The following is a 17,500-nucleotide window of genomic DNA, read 5'->3' on the forward strand; positions in this document are numbered from 1 at the left end:
CTTAATCGTTTTATAGTTACGACTTAAAACAAAAACCACGTCATTTGACGTTGTTTCTCCGTTGAAGTTGAAAACGTGTCAAGTTGTAAGCTCGAGCTTTTTATCAGGCTTTTTTATGTTCTAATTTAAAACGTTTTGTTACCCTTGTCTTCCTTTCATAAATGTTTTCCTGTTGCACATCTCTAGCCATTCCAAAGTCTGTTACTTTGCATGTTTCTGTTTCTCCAACCAGCACATTACGAGCAGCAAGATCTCGATGTATGATCTGAAGTGAAGCATTTTTCACATTATTGGTTAGTTGCAATAAATTTGAAAGTGAAAAAAGCACTGAGTGGTTGCGGGTATAGCAGTTTCATTGACGACGTTAATGACACTTAAAATGACACAAGCAATGACAAGTATCAGTGTCACTGGAGATGTGGCACTGGCGATTCCAGTGAGCATGACAATGACAGGTACATGCAAGTGTGACGACAGCAGCAAAGATAATAGACTTAACAATAGCATTGCCAATATGCAATGGCAACACCTCATGGCAATAACAATAGTTGATAAGAGATGCTTATGTTGCTATTAATAAGGCTTATACTAATGTCTCCATAAACAAGACTCATATCATATCATAGATATCATATCATATCTTTCTTTACCCTTGCATTTTTTGAGTTGGTGTAACTAGTACCTACAATCATTTACCCTCCCAACCATGATATACAACAGAGGACAGACCACAACACCTACTCTTTCCGAATAGTGTGTGCGTGTGTGTTCTTTTAGGTCCCACTGGGTTATAAACATTGAAGAGTTGTGAGACAGGGCTTACAGTTATCGTCCTAATCTGCTATTAATGGAGAGTTTGACCCTTTTCAGGAGTCATTACAAAGGCAGCACTTTCTCCTAAGTTAATTAAAGACCCTAAGTGTTGGAATGGCCAGAAGTTTGATCCCGCAACCTCCCGCACGGTAGTTTGAAGCAAGTTTTAAGTGCTATATAAAGTGCTAATTGTGTTTGATGTCTTAAATGCTGAAAGCCATTACACTCGTACTCGCCTTTCTTGAAGATAAGTAGCTCATTCCATCAGCTATTTGCCAGGAGAACTTTATTAGCTGTTGTGGCGTCAGATTGGTTTGGGGCTTGATATCCGGGTTATTGTAATACGTGTCATTCAGTCCGCGGCTCTTTCGCAGGTAACCAAGGAGATCACCATACGGGACATACTCGATCAACACCAATAGGGGCTCTATGAGAAATATTATCACGTTTATTCAACAGGCATTACCCGGTCCTTTTGTTTGTCCACGAACAGTCCCCTCGTCTCCTCTGCTCTATGGTTGACTAGGTGTGTGATTCCGTCATGTTATGTTCCCTACGAGTGTTTTAATTTTAGGAAGACTTGACAAGTTTCACTGAATAAACCAGAATAAAATTCAACTATTTCTATGAGTCTTCATTCGGAATGCTAAAATGCAGCAATTGACCACGGTCAGTCCAGTGTCTTCGTGATGCTAAGGGTTAGCTTTGCTTATAAAAAGAAATAACAAATCAGTTTTTAGGTCAACCGCAACATTCCATAATATATTCGCACTCTATCCAACTTCCCAAGCCATTGTTTACCGGAGCGTTTTATTGACCTGGTTTTATCTGCCTTGTGAAAGCTCTTATTCCTACTAAAGATGACGATGGATTTCCTTTAAAAGCAGCGTGCAGGTAATTGAACTCTAACAAAACACAGGGAAGCCGAGAAGGGACATGGATGGACAAAACTGGAGAGGATTGAAATGGATTGAATTTGGGTAAATTTGAAAAACGTCGGCCCACCTTTTTCCAATTTATATCATTCTATATCAAAACGTTATTTACAAAGCTGGAAAATCATTCTCAGTTGTTATGTGGCCGTGATTTTGCAAATGAAAGACTCTTACTCTGCCAATTTGACGTTTAGAGCTTATAATTAACAAAATTAAACAAAATTACGTAAAATAGCGTGACCTAGCCCCTTTAACAAACGTCTTTAATAACTAGACAACGGAAGTGTGGACACCTATTGACATAAAATTTCAAAAACTCATTTAATAATTATTGATCGAAACAGCCTACCAGACCACCAAAAAAATGTGGCACGCGCCTGAGCGTTAACGAACTGATAAAGCATTCTTCATTTGAAGTTTTTATATAAAGCATAATGATAAAGCTTAGGTTCTTTTTCTAGAATGCTACTGTTCTCCACCCACCACTTAAATTTGAACCTTTGTTCCGACACACTTTCTGTGGAGTGCTCTTGAAGCCCTTCAATAAACCCACAGGTCGTGCTTTTTCGGGTCTAAGATTAACAACGCGGCCTCGCCTCGTGGTTTAAAACCAGATAAAACACTTCTGCTCTGTTTTGAAACAGAACTGTAAACTGAACACTTCACACTTTGGCAAGTCGTAAATGGGATTCTCGTTATGATTGGAACTACTATGCAATATCCTATTGTAATGCTGAGACGAAATTAAGGTGGCACCGTTTTGGTTTGGAACAAGCGAACATTCATAGAGAAGAGCTTTTTTTCTATAGCAGCAGCGTCATAGTATAATTCATAGATCCATTTACCAGTTTCAGTGACGCATCCCAATAGTTTGATAACATGTGGATGAGGCTTGAGGGTCTTCATCAGATCGAGTTCGGATTTCAAGTCTCTCTTATCTGACTCAGGAGCGTTAGCTAAATCAAATAAGCATAAAAACAAAGGTAAATTTGCATTAGTTGTACTACGTGTACCTGTCATCAGGGCTCATTCTTGTCTTCGTGCGTTCGAGGTCAAATTCAAGTAATTGCTAAACATAAAGGTGTTAGAAATCGCGGATTACACATGTTTGTTCTCTACACAACGAAGGACTGACCGTTTGTTCCTAGACCAAAGCCATGAAGAAAAAAAGGACTTTTACCTTTCAGCATTTTAACAGCTACAATTGATTTGCGAGAATGGAATGGAAGGTTCTCTGCCTTTCCTTTGGCAACCTGACCAAAAGCACCTTCACCAATGACCTTCTCCACTTTCACGTCTTCTCTTGTTACTTCCCATGACCTTGTTCTTATATCAAGGGGTGCATATTCAACATTCTGAGGGGAGCTCTTAGGGTTACTTGGTTCTACTTCATAATGGGTAGTCCCTTGTAAGGGCATGTATGCAGGTTCAATGGGGATTCTTAGCTGTTGATTAAAACTACTTGGTGGAGCGTTAGTAGAATTAAGATCTTCCATTGCAACGTGGTTCTGAAAGCAAAAGAAGCCCCCGAGTTAAATTGCCTTCGTAACCGTTAGTATGCTTGAAGTTCATTATTCTTCAAAAATAAACTAACCACAGGCAGTCGTAGCTACTTGGTTAGTGCGCGGCTTTTGGAGCGAGAGGTCCCCAGCTCGAACCTCGGCGACTTCAACGTCTGTTTCGACTTTCCTTTAATCGGTGTCACTGCAGCTTTAAATGTCCTTAAAACGGTGCACGGACCGCGAGAGGGGAGTAAAGGGAGCACCGTCGGCCAGTTTTGTGACTGAAGGAACTACCATCATTAAATAAAGTGACTTTTCCTTTACTTTACATTTAATAAAAGCAAAGACTCTATCATCACAGTTGCGAGCAACGTAAGCAGTTAATTAAAGGACTCAGACCCATGGCAATGCGATTGCAATGGATTGCTTAACCATATTCGGGAAATTAAGCCATCTTGGAGCTGGTCAGCCTGACCAGCTAACGGTTCCATGTCCTGCAAGAGATGAAAGAATGATTGGGAAATTTCTAAAACATATGTTTTGATCAGCGCTTGCAATGACTCTTGGCGAGAATGATCGCTTAGAGCAATTACAATGACACTTCAAAATGTCCTTCAACTGTTACAATCAATAAGTAAAATAGATATAGGAAACGAGTACAGTCAACTCTCTATTAACGGACACCTATATAAGACGGACGCCTGGTGCTGGTCCCGGCCATTTCTTAATCATTTTACTATAACCAAACTCTCTATAAGACGGACACCTCCATATGACGGACAACGGACACTTTGAAATCGTCAACGGACACTTGTGAGGATCTAAATGTGACCGAAAATTACGATTTAGGGAAGTCGAATTCTTGTACGTGACTCTTTTTAGCACCAGACGTCAGCTCTTATCTTGTTGACGCCTCCTGAAATTTGCTGTTTCACTTGTTAACCGCGGACTACGTAACAGCACCAGATATCGCCAAGGAAGTTGATGTTTTACAGGCAGTAAGGTGGATCAAACAAGCCTGGGAGGAGGTACCAGAAAAAATTGTTCAGAAGTGCTTCGAGAAATGTGGATTTTCCAATGTAGTACAGAATAACGAGAGATCTGAGGAAGAAGAAGATCAAGAATACGCAGAGCTTTTACGACGAATTAGTCAGGGCGAGACAACAGCTGAAGAATACGTAACTGCTGACCAAGACATTCCATCATGTGAGCCTCCTGTTCATACCACCCTCCCCAACTAGCGACAACGACTAAGGGATGAAGCCCTCGATCTTTATGCCAGCAAAGTTGTAGTTGTAGTGGCCAAGTTGTGGACATTAAACCACCGGATCCAACCATCAAATCCACTACAGAAGCTCTTAGACTAGTTGACGACCTAAAGGAATTCACTTCCACAAAGCTGCAAGAGGAAATCCTCGTATCAAAATTAAGCAGCGTTGGTCAGCGCTTTAGGATTTTAAACTGTTGCACCTGAAACAATCCACGATCACAGATTTCTGTTCTTCTTAAGTGCATGTCCACCAAAGCCATGGCTATTAAAAGCTATTAACTTGAGTTGCTTTTACCAATATTTTTTAATATAAAAAGTGACATATTTTTAAACTTAGTACCGCGAAAGACAGTCCTAAGTCAAGGTGGTTATGTTCCCGTTTGCAGAATGTACTGTTTACTGTTTGTAATACGACAAGACACTCAATTTTGTAAATGTTTTTGTTCCATTTTGTGGGTTTCGTTCAAGTAAATAAGTTAAAACAAACTTTAAACAGACGCGTATTCACTGTGCACAGGTTCAGCATTATTATCTTAAAATTCCTGGTGTCAACTCTCTATGAGCCGGACACCTCTCTAAGACGGACAGCTGAGGCGGGTCCCGATAGTGTCTGTCTTAGAGAGAGTTGACTGTACATTAATTAACCCAGAAAATCGAAGTTTTTCTACGTTGTGAAATAATCAGCTCATGCTTTAACTTGCTGGAAATGGCAAAATGTGTTTCAGCAATAGAAAAAAACAGTATCAGTCTATTAAATCATTTTGCATTTTCCATTTCAAAACTCACGTCGTAAATTCTTCTTTCTTTATCTTCTGCAACCTTGTATAGCCTAACGACACATCGAAGAGTGGGCAAACATGTTAGTTCTTCAAATTTAGCCTGCGTTTTTTATTACGATTTCTTTATTTTCCTTTCTTAAGTAATTGCCACGAAAGAAATGAAACATCATTTCGGACAGGCGAGTTATTTTATGAGAGAACCAAAAAGAAAACTGGAGGGGACCAAATAGGTGATTTTCAAGTTACGCCATCACCATTTATTGGGTGGGCGAGAACAAAAGGTCTCTCATGAGCTCCTTTTGGCTGTGCGTCACCATTTGCGCATTGTATCATTGCGATCTCGCACCTGCAAACATTCGTTTTAAACTTCTTGCAGGAGAAGGTCATTTCGAAAACAGCTTCTTTTAAAAGAAAGATTAATCGAAATATTTTCGATGATGGGAAATGATCGTTACTATCTTTTCTGCCATAAGGCAGGTGACACGATACGCCTGTCCCTCCCCTGCAATTTTTTCCTCAACGAAGAAAACAGCTTTCCACGATTGGTCAATTTTTTTTTCTTTTTACTATAAACAGTTATACTTTTTTAACGATTTTGTGCTCTTGATGCAACACAGTGACTGATATAGTACTAAATGTTTACAGGAAACTGCAACTTTCCCATAACGTTGAGGCAGACTCCTATATTTATGTTCAATGGACAAAAAAAAAAAACGAAAAAAATATCAAAAATACCTACCTTTTCTTTCTAGCAATGCCTAACAAAAGAAGATCAGATTTCCAATAAGTACAAAAGGATGGAGAACACAATCCTGGAAGACACATCAAATTATTCACCTAGCTTTCTGTGCTGCCAGGCTATGACCAGTATTAGAACAATGATGATTGCCACAAGAACTCCAATAATTACCAACAGAGTGGTGTCGCATGCGCATTGGAATTCTGTGAATATAAATATGGAGTAACATAATTAGTCCACAAAGCAAAAACGAAAAAACATTATACTTCTAACAAGAGTTCCGAAACTTGATAAAAATGATAAATGATAAAAAGAGTGGAGTCTATAACACCCATTAGCCGAAGAATGCTCCAAGAGGATTATGTTGTTTGTGCAACAACAAATCCCAAGAACTGGAACGATATATGGATTAATTGATAGTCTAGATACTTTCGAGGTTCGGCTAAGGGAATGCCATCCAGTATGCGTACGTACCCATAGGGAAATCTTTGTTGACATTTTTGCCTCTTTAACTGAGTACACTCTTTTCCTTTTGCTGCCACCAACCACTCCTATTCGCTCTTAGAAATATAGTTAAAGAGACTCATTCCTGCCACGTCCACGCATTCTTCAACCGAGCACAAATCTCGCCGACCCATCATTCTCGGAAGGTATAATCTGGCTACGCTATCACGAGGATGAAGAACATTGTATATGGTTAGATATTTTCTGGTCTTTCTATCTAGCCCTTTTAACTCGCTCTTAGTCCAGTCAATGAATACTGCATAGTATCTAAGGATGGGCACTAGCCACATCTTAATTCTTTTTATCATATTGCCACAGTAAGTTTTCATTTCAGCAGCTTTCCCAAACACCGGAAGTAATCTTTTGTCAGGCTAGTTTTCATTTCTTCGTACACAACCATGTCAGATTTCATAATCCCCAAATATCTGTTACAGCTGCTTTCTTCATCGAGTGACTTTATTTCTCTTCCCGCAAGTAATATGATTCCATCTGATGCTGTTTATTTTTACTTTTCCTTTCCGTCACGTGAGCTTTGAACAGTTGTCAATTCCTAAATCCATTCCGATATCTTCACTAAACACAGACACTGTGTGCACTTGTGACTCAAGGCCCCGTTCACGCTACCGTATCAACAAGGAAATGAAACATTTGATGGTCATTCCTTCATACCTGTTGGTTGAGAGGTTCGTGGTGTGGTGGACTTGACTGAAGTGCTAGTCCCAGGTGAGAGAAGAGTCAAATTTCCAACTTGATAAGTACCAAAGATGCCATTAGAAATTGCAGCTTCAAGTTTTGAAATTCCCTGACAAGGGGTCACGGCATTTTTAAAGTAAAGGATGAAGGATACAATTACACTGCCACTCCTGAAGACAAAGAAGACATGCAACAATGAATAAATTACTGTCGAAATAACGAAAGCAGTTTCAATCCACCAACCTCAGTCCTGTCACTTCAGTCCTAAGATAATTGTCGTCATTCTGGTATATTTTATCCATCTAAAAAATGTAAAACCAACACACTTGTTTACTAATAAGAAAAATGGTGCGTTTTCTCTTGAAAACACTTGAGCAGTACGTTTGTTTTGCGACGGATTAGTTTATTGGACATCCAGTGTTGCAATTGTCCTCTCTAGCCCTTCTGCAATTGTGGTTAGGCTTGTAAAGGAATACCTGTTTCTTCAGTTTTATCTCTATTTGTGATCATAGCTGTTAATAACTAATGCAGAAGATTTATAAGACTTTCAAAGCAAAGAGATAATTATGAAAGTATTTAGCAATGGCTTAGTTTATTGAACACTTCTTATTCCAACTTTTCCCTTTTGCTCTCTGAAATTGCGGCACTTGTGACAACGGAACTCCCACCCCTTGTAAGTATAAAAGGATCAGAACTTTGTGCCAAAAAAAACAACATATATTTAAATGAATAAATAAATAGCTGATCTTCTTTCGCCCGCCATTTACCTTAGATTATATTTGAGAAAATTTTAAAATGCACCTCTGACACAAATGAATCCACCAACTGTTTTGAAACTTGATTATTCAAATCTCTGTATTCTGATACAAAGTCTTCCATTATCGTCAGGGCCGCATAAAATTGCTTTGCTAAAAAGGGAAGAGGCAACATTTGGTTCACTCTTGATTGAAAAGTGAATTCCTGGACAAAAAATATCAACACCTGTTCTTTATTTATAGCAACGTTTGGCACTTACTTATTAATTGAAAAGCTTGATCTTCTGAACATGCATGTTACGTAAGATATCTCTAGCTTTAAGGGTTCCAATAGCTCAGATGACAGTTCACAGGACAAAAAGCTTGCAAAAAGGCTTGACAACTACCAGATATTTCACACTTTAAAGTGTATGAATAATATTACACCAACTAACAGTACAAGCCCGCTTTAAGAAATGTGGTTCCCAATAGAAAGTGAAAACCACAAGGTATGGACTCTAGTAATTTACTTACTGAGATGTTAAGCTCTGGATTCTGATTGATGTCCGATGCATGGCTGAAAGCTCATTGTATCGCTTTTAGGCCACAATAAACAGGGAGCTAAATTCAGAGTGAATGTATGCAAGAGAATTTCCCATGTAATGGTCCGTCCTATATGTATCGTTATTTCGTTAGCTCTTTCCTGTTACCCGTGTACAGATATTTGTATGCATACACACGAACGGTGGGCTATCTGAGGTCCAAATGAAGATAAGTGTGTGTAGCTATGTCCAGCATTCCAGCAAAGATATTTTGACCACTTTATAGGTCATGGGGTGTACACAAATCTGAGCATACAGAGCTAGAAGCCTTAGGCATGCACCCTCAAGGTTGAATTCCCCTTGTAAACGATCAATACAATTTTGGCACTGACTACATCTCAAGGAAATGATCTAAAAGGCTGACTTTATGTAGTAAATGCTAACTTAACCACTTACGTGGTTGTCCTGTGGAGGTGGGCGAAGCTGAGGTGGGTTCCTCTGGCACTAAATAAAGAACACCAGAAATTTCTCAGCAGATAATGACACCAACACTTGTAACAAACTTCAGTGTTTTCGCATAGTAAGGAAGATGTACTCTATGACAATAATTGTACTTCCTTTAGCTACGTAAACCTAGTGGTGCATGACGTCGAGAGTGGTAGAGATATAGAGAATCCCACTTTAGTAAATTGTACACAACAAAATAAATGATAGTTTGGCACCCCAACAAACTAAAGATTTCCAGAATTTTATTGAAACTCTATATCTTCCTAAATTGAGTACTGATGACCAAGCAGAATTGGGAACATGACTTGACACTTGAGGAAGTTAAAAACTTGCTACTTTCCTTTGAAAATAATAAAACTCCGGGTGAGCATGGCTTTACAAAATAATTTTACAAAACTTTTTTTGACATCTTGTGTAATGAACTCTTAAGTTAATTCATTCGGGCCAAACTGGAGTCTGCGGCGATGAATACGGGCTTCTTGTCAAGTAAGTCTCAAGAGGAGTACGGCAGGGTTGTCCACGAAGCCCCTGACGAAGCCCCCTCTTGTTTCTTCTTGCGGTAGAAATATTAGCATGTAAAATTCGTCAAGATCCAAGTTGCAAAGGGATCGACCTCCCAAATCAAAAGGAAGCTAAATTTCTCAATTTGTGGATGATACAACTCTTATAGCTCGGGATGCTACTTCTCTTAATTGTTTTCTTCAGAACATTGAAATGTTTGGTAATATCACAGGTCTTAAATTGTACAAAAACGAAAGCAATGGCGATCGGCTCTTTAAAAGGTAATATATAGATTTAGCCAAACCTAAAGGCGGAGCTCCCTGGTTATTTATTCTTACTGCCTCTCAAAGCGAAATTTACTTTGTAATTCACCAGTTTGGCAATATGTTTTTCTTGAACCGCATGAGTTTTAAAAGAAAACAAGCACAACCTCAGCGAGGGAATGGAAAAGGAAAAAAAAAGCCATTTCAGAGTTAACTGTCAATAGCCAGCGAATAGGAATCCCGCTAAAATTAGAAGCCATAAAAACAACTTTGTCAGTTCAAGGTCAAAGAAGAGTTTTACTGATGTACTTTATTCCACTTTATCTCTGAAAACAAGATCATTCACATTTTGATGTATTTCATTGAAACACGCCAGGTTGGCTTGGTACAAGAATCGGCAAAATACGGCAATGCAACCAAGAAAGGACGAACTTCAAACACGATCTGCTCCAACACTTAAATAACGTTTGGGTGCTTTACACAAACTTCTGAAAACACAAGCTAGTGAGATTTCCTTCTAATTTTACGAGAACTCATTGCTATTACGTATTTGTAATATAAGGGCAAAATTTTCTTGTCAGTGTCGAGGCACAACGAAACCATTTGAACAAACGGATTAAAAAAGCACTTTCGCTCGCATTTTATGTCCAAAAGAGTACAGAAAATTGTTATTTAATTCCATTTGACAATAATAATGCGTTTATCATTCCTGAACAAAGGAAGAACCAATTAAACCACTTTTTAAAAATATGCATCCACGTTAAATAACGCATCCGTAAAAATAACGGAATTTGTGGAGTAACTTCTTCCTCTGGGTATGAGCTATTACTGGTATTCTGTTTTGTCGTTATCTTTCTCGTTCGCTCTCTTTTTGTTTCTGTTCTAGACATAGGTCCTCTGGGCATCATGTAACCTTATCGGAGCTTCTAAAGATATGCCAAAAATTGCAATACAGAGAAAAAAGCAGCTCTAAGCAAATTAAAAATGAACACGCAGTTTTAAATTTACCTCCCACCGATGCTTGACTTAAATAACTACGTCGCCACGAGTGTGGAACACAGATATCACATGTCAAACTGGATTGAAACCAGCAAAAAATGCAGAAAGAAAACATCTTCCAAAGTGTCTTCCACCTGAACACAAAAAGCGTTGACTGTGTAGTAACTTTCGTTGATGTAGTCTGGCAGTGTAACCGGCAGTGTTCAGGTGAGTTAACCTAGGTTGAGCCTGCAATCCAATCGAAAACCAGTATCTGGTCAGCGGTCAACTTTAAAAAAAAAGCTGGGTAGCTGTAGGCTTGAGCCCGCGATATGGTCACGTGATAGTGGTGAGCGGATACTTTGTTTTGACAGGTATGAATTGATCAAAAGATAGATGTCCAATATTATGCTGTAAGCTAGCATGATACTGGTCACATTGGCATACATGGAAGGGTGGACGTACGGACGTGCGGACGGACGTGCGTACGTACGTACGTATGTACGGACGGTTGATGACGTCATGGCTATAAAACCAAGATTTCTCGCAGCGACGGGTTACCATATGTTCTTAACAATGGTGCTCCGCGCGTGCGCCTTTGGCGCCCGCTGAGCTCCGCTGAAAATTCCAAGATCCCGACCTTCTTCTGTATCAAGGATCCAATAAAATCACTCAAGAGCATATCTCTCTTACAACGAGGATATAAATAATGAAGAAAATTTCTTTAATAAAAATAAGATGAAAACTAAATTAAATCTGTGGTTGCCGCGAGACCTTACACTGTATGGCAGAACTCTTCTTGCAAAAACAAGTGGTATATCCCAGTTAATATATACAGATCCTTGCTCTCCGTTCCAGAATCAGTAATTAAGAGCACCCAAGCCCATTTATCTTCTTTCTTGAGGAAAAGCAAGAAAGATAAAGTGAAAAGGCACGTGATCTACCAGCCACTCCCAGAATATGTTCTCAACTTTCCGAATTTTAGGACAATGATCCAATCGTTGCGTTTAGCTTGGCTAAGTAGACTGTTGAGTGCAACAAAGGATACATGGAAGGCTATTCCAAACTACTATTTTAATAAACATGGCGGTCTGGCATTTCCTCTTAATTGCAATTACAATTGTGCAATAATTGCTCCAAGAATATTTTAACGATGTGACAAAAAATAGTCTTCAGGATAAAAATGGTAAATTTATCCTGTGGAATAATCAAAATATTACAATAGCCCATTTCCGAGATGCTACATGCCTCAGTTTCAAAGCGAGTCTTGGTGCACAACCATTCAAATGGAAATGAGTTTTGTATTCTTATGCAAATCAAACTCATTTCCCTTACAATAGTTGAGCACCAAGACTCGCTTCGAAATCGAGACAAACTGCAACTCGGAAATGGCCTATTGACGGCAATTTAATGTTTTGGAAATCACGGTTCGATCGCGACAGCAATATCAAACTTATTCATGATCTTTTGAATTTGGAAGGGAATTTTATTTGTCTTGATGAATTTCATAGACAGTTTAACCTCGAGGATCATTTTTTGCAAAATTTTCAACTATTATCTGCAATCCCTACTGTTCTCAAAAAGCAAGCTTTTCAATCTTGAAATGCAGATTTGCGTCGCGATTCTCTTATTTCTCCTACTCTAAAAATCTCAGAGGACGCAAGTTTAGATTTCATGAAATTATGTTGTAAAAACTATTGTAAACTAATAAGTGAGAAATCTACTGCTGTCCCAACTTCCATTAAGACTTGGAAGAAACAATTTATCGCTGTAAAGTATTGGAAAAGAATTTTGATCTTAATTATATTATTGACAAGATTTATTTGCAATGGAAATTAGAAAATTTGGCATCTATTTCCAGATCAATATATCCTTTACTTTCAACGAGAAATAGGATAAGGAGCAGTAGAACCGTGGAAAAGTACAAGCGGTTTCATAGCCAACGTTCTAAGCCAACGGCATGGGCCTTACTTTCCCCTTCCACCCCCACCCCCCTCCCCTCTTCTTACAAGTTGATTGGAATTTCGGAAACATTCCGAAATGCTGCAGTTGGCTTCAACATTGCCTGGGGTGGTGGAGGGCATTTCAGAGGCCACGTGGGGAATGGATATGGATGGATGTTGGCCACCATCGTAGATCTGGAGATAAGAACTCTTCAAACATAGTTATCTTTAATATTTGTTTCAAAACCAGGGTAGGCTTAAAGTGCACCTAACCCCAAAATATTTTTCTCGCTAAAATAAATCTTTTGACCTGTTCGAAACGCATTGCGGCTATTTTTTCCTTTTTCTAACAAATCCTGCCATTTTATAGGCTTCGAAAGTTGCGAAAATCCAAGCATCTTTTGTTCACGACCGAGTCAGAAGGGGAGTGGGTCTATTCCTGCTTTGACGTCACAATCTACTTTGCATGCATTTTTACAAAGAGTTAATGCAATGTAAATCAGTATGTGATGTCAAAGCGGGAATAGACCCTCTCCCCTTCTAACTCGGTCGTGAACAAAAGATGCTTGGATTTTCGCAACTTTCGAAGCCTATAAAATGGCAGGATTTATTAGAAAAAGGAAAAAATGGCTGCAATGCGTTTCGAACAGTGCAAAGATTAATTTTAGCGAAAAAAATATTTTGGGTTTAGGTGCACTTTAATAAAGAGATTTCGGTTTGAACAATATTATAGGAATAGTACTAAAGGTAACTACAATCAATTATGGTGTGAAACACTAAATGTAAGTTTTTACTAGAAAATACTTCCTTTTTTTCATACCATCCAGTAAAATAATCAAAAAGACCTCTTGAGCTTTATAAGCAAAGTTGACTTCGCAAAAGTTATATCTTTTAATTCCTTATCAGCAGTCTTGAGCATTGGTGACATTGGTGGCCAAAACATACCACCCAAAGACGGCTCTTGATCAAATGCAAACTTACCCAGGTAAAATAAAACCTTAATGCCAATTAAAAGCCCAAGTCTATTTTTAAAAATTAGATCATCTGAAAAAATGAGTACAAACAAAAAAACGTGACAGTATTAATATCATCTTTGTCTATAGTTGCTTTTTTTTATGCTTAAGGCGAATGGCGGGCCCCCCGGCCCGGAAGGGTGAGTGCAATGGCCGCCAGACATAACGACTACTCCGTCAAACACAACGGTTCACCTTAAACGGGGGTGTACCAACACACCAACTTCGCCGACGAATCGAATCGCGCCCCTACAAACACAAACAGGTGGAACAGACAAATAGACATACAGGACCCGAAGGCAACAGGACAAAACAAAACGAGCACGACCTAGCACAAGGGTGAAAAGCGACCCGAAAGGGCCACCTGACCTGTCAACAGACTCATTCAACGCAAAGACGTTGGTTCACCCCATCATTGCGCAAAGAAGCCAGCACACCACGAGCACCCCACTGAGGAACAAACTAACGACGACGTCGGTCAGACCGGAAACGACGGAAGAACAAATGGAGATAGAAATGAACACGAGACTTAGCACGCTCCATAACGTCGACAGCTGATATCTACAGTGTACGTACAGATGTACTTCAAAAGTGGTTTACATTAAAGATAGCGATATAAAAAGCCGATAATCTTACCAACAGTAAGGCACTGTGTGATGGTGACTGGTGTTCCAAGAGAGTTGCTTGCAGAGCAAGTGTAACATCCAGTTTCCCTTGCTTCCAACTGTTTTGCAATGGAAATCACTGTTCCACCTGCTTTACTGCCCTTGTACCATGTTATGTTAGGTTCAGGGTTTCCATCAACTAAACAGGAAAACAGTTTTGAACTTCCTTCAGGCACCGAATAATTCCTTCCCTTACCTGTAGCTTCGGCAGCATCTATGAAGAAAGAAAAGAAAGAAAATAACAAGATCGCATCATACAAGAGGTGCACCACATTTTTCTTTAGCCTACCAACCGAATGCAAATGAATTAGTAAGAATACTGTTGTGGCAGGCCGGCACAATAATGTCCTCTTTAGCTTTATCTACAGGTCTATAATTTGAAATTATCATCATCATCATCATCTTACCAACAACTCTTGCCCACAACACACAATCACCCTATTGCTTTCACTAGGCCACTATAGCAACATTTTACTGACCATTCCTTGGACCTTTGAGAGTGTTTTTAGGTACAATAAAGCTGCAAATGAGCATGTTAACCAGTGACAGCTCAAAAGTAATTTGTTTCGTACAAGAGGCTTGAATTCCCAATGGTGGGAGACAGCATTGGTCTATTTACATGTCAAGCCCAAGAGGTAAGCCAAAGACTGCCCTGGGCAATTTCAGAACCTGGCCAGAGTACCACTTTTTTGGGGAACCTCTAAACATTACATCACGTGCTATATTCATTTGGCTTTCCTGGTTCTCTCACTTTCATTATACAACATTTAAACAGTTTCGTTACGCAAATCAACACTTAAGAGTCCCTACGTTGTCTCTTATGAAAGAATCGTCCTCCCGCAGCCAAGTGAATTTTTGTAAGCAGTAATTTAACTAGGACAAGCTGACAACAGAAAATGCTTAGTTCATCTGTGCTTGACTTTAATAGTTCCGCTGGGTAGACAAGCAGAGAGTTCACATGACATAAAGTTTATTCAGCCACCCTTTCTTTTAGAGGTTCTGCCAAGTGGGTAACCCTTTGATACCGTGTACACGATGACGTTTTATTCCTTGAGTAGACGCATTCTGAATGAAAATGTTGGAAAAGCTGGCTCCTCTAGGTTGATGAATGACCTAGTCTATGATGAATGCATTCTCTAATCTTCTCTTAAATACATCAAGGGAACTTGGGGTTCTTGTAGGCAGTGCTACATTATTTTTATTTTCCTTTCATTTTATTACTGTTGCTATTATTCTATTTTTCATTTCTCTCGGCACATCAATTTGCAGTTCAGGTTTAAGTACTACCATTACAAAAAAATCAGCTCCTGTTTTTCTTCGGATTCTGAAAGTGTGTTTGCTTTAACACCTGACTGGCAAAGTTTTGAGCTTTGATTTTTATCCACAGGCTGTTTACTTTGAGTGTAAGTTTTGGATTTTATGGTCCGCCATTACTCACGTTAAAACTGACCGATTAGACCCAGAAGGTTGGATTTAGGGAAACGTGACGTCATTTACCACTAGCTTAACATTTTAGGAAGGAGATTGCAGCTTATTTTATATGTAGGCGCGGTGGCCTCATGGTTAGTGCGCTTGACTCCGGATCGAGTGGTCCGGGTTCGTGGCCTGGCGGGGACATTGTGTTGTGTTCTTGGGCAAGACACTTTACTCTCACGGTGCCTCTCTCCACCCAGGTGTATAAATGGGTACCGGCGTAATGCTGGGGGTAACCCTGCGATGGACTAGCATCCCATCCAGGGGGGAATATAAAGACTCCTAGTCGCGTCATGCTACTGAAACCGGAGATAAGCGCCGGCCTGATGAGCCTTCTGGCTCTTAAGCAGAGACTTTACCTTACCTTACCTACAACGCGACTTTAGAGGTGTGAATGCCCGAAACTCCTGTGATGCATATTAATTCAGCGGTGTACATTGTACGAAGACAAGTGAGGCTGACGAACACGTTGTTGCCAATGAATGCGCGATTATCCTGAATTGTTAATTAGCTTTGAATTCACTATAATCGTGAATTTTGGACAATGTGTCCCAGGACCTGTTGTAGCAGAGAAAATAACGAAATAAAAAAATTATATCCGAGGATTGGATTTGAACCCGGAGTTTCTACTCTATTAGAAACCACTAAAGATAAAACACCGACTTTCTCAAAACAACATTTATTTAAGTCTACCATAGAATATCGCTGCTGAAGAGTAATTAGGCCTAAGCTTTGAATTTAAATATTTAGCTTTCTCATGAAGTTTGGACACCGACCTTTTGTACTGTTAAATGCTGTTTGTTGGCGAGTGATAATACAGCATTATCAAATAGCCTTTAAATATTGTCCCTGAAAAGCTAGCGGTGTGGTGGTCAAGTGGTTTGGTGACGGGTCAAAAACGAACATTCCCATGATCGAGTCCTACGCAGTTGGGTTGTCCTTTCAAAATTATAATTATGGCTATCTCCCAAGCTTTCAGTCTTCTAAACTCACAATAATAGTTAATTAAATGCAAATTAACAATTCAGGATAATCGCGAATTCAAGGGAGACAACGGGTTGGTCTGACGTCATTTCTTCTGGATCCAGCTCTCTCAAAAATTTAAATTTATTAACGGCAGATCATTAAATAGGAAAATTACAGTTAAAATAAACAGGCGTCGTTTTGAAATCAACGCTTAAAACTTGGGAGACTTGGTCTTTAGCAAAAAAAGTTTTCAAACCCCCCAAAAAATAAGAATTGATTTTACGGGCATACACCTGTAATAGCACTTTAAACAGTTGCAAACATGACATGTAAGCTTGGATCTGAGTTAACACATTACTGGTAAAATTCATTTCATCACCATAGAATATCACTACCAAACACACTTCTCCTTACAATTACAATAATAGGGAGTTTAAGCAAAGACGACGGCTACGGCAACAAAATATAACTTAGTGCTATCGCAAGTATTTCGCGATTATTCCGTCTTGTTCCACCTTGAACAATACAGGCGAACTATACTGTAACTGAATGGGTACGAGCGGTTTTAAAGTCGCAACAGAAAATGACTCTTTCGTGATTATATGCTCACGTTGTCGTCAAAAACTAAACTTTGGTGATTTTATGTTGTTGTTTTGTCACGGGAGTACGGAAAAGAAAGG

At 39.3% G+C, this 17,500-nt stretch overlaps 3 protein-coding genes across 3 annotated transcripts in view; 1 reads left to right on the forward strand and 2 right to left on the reverse strand.

Annotated features, from left to right (window-relative positions):
* LOC138029790 (tyrosine kinase receptor Cad96Ca-like) overlaps window positions 1-3,349 on the reverse strand; it is an 8,756-nt gene extending 5,407 nt beyond the window's left edge. The window contains exons 1-4 of the mRNA XM_068877615.1: window positions 2,929-3,349; window positions 2,594-2,704; window positions 1,050-1,240; window positions 143-265 (exon numbers count right to left, since the gene is read on the reverse strand). Coding sequence (XP_068733716.1) covers window positions 143-265; window positions 1,050-1,240; window positions 2,594-2,704; window positions 2,929-3,244 — 741 coding nt within the window. The 5' untranslated portion in view covers window positions 3,245-3,349. The remainder of the gene's footprint in view (window positions 1-142; window positions 266-1,049; window positions 1,241-2,593; window positions 2,705-2,928) is intronic.
* Window positions 1-17,500, forward strand: part of LOC138029742 (fibroblast growth factor receptor 2-like) — a 466,762-nt gene that overhangs the window by 331,365 nt on the left and 117,897 nt on the right. The gene's annotated exons all lie outside the window — the stretch shown is intronic.
* LOC138029730 (immunoglobulin superfamily member 10-like) overlaps window positions 5,087-17,500 on the reverse strand; it is a 59,069-nt gene continuing 46,655 nt past the window's right edge. The window contains exons 10-17 of the mRNA XM_068877493.1: window positions 14,353-14,595; window positions 8,968-9,015; window positions 8,037-8,143; window positions 7,479-7,537; window positions 7,212-7,405; window positions 6,137-6,241; window positions 6,039-6,057; window positions 5,087-5,349 (exon numbers count right to left, since the gene is read on the reverse strand). Coding sequence (XP_068733594.1) covers window positions 5,277-5,349; window positions 6,039-6,057; window positions 6,137-6,241; window positions 7,212-7,405; window positions 7,479-7,537; window positions 8,037-8,143; window positions 8,968-9,015; window positions 14,353-14,595 — 848 coding nt within the window. The 3' untranslated portion in view covers window positions 5,087-5,276. The remainder of the gene's footprint in view (window positions 5,350-6,038; window positions 6,058-6,136; window positions 6,242-7,211; window positions 7,406-7,478; window positions 7,538-8,036; window positions 8,144-8,967; window positions 9,016-14,352; window positions 14,596-17,500) is intronic.

The sequence above is a fragment of the Montipora capricornis genome, chromosome 13 (assembly GCF_036669925.1).
Source record: "Montipora capricornis isolate CH-2021 chromosome 13, ASM3666992v2, whole genome shotgun sequence".
Classification (NCBI taxonomy): Eukaryota; Metazoa; Cnidaria; class Anthozoa; order Scleractinia; family Acroporidae; genus Montipora; species Montipora capricornis.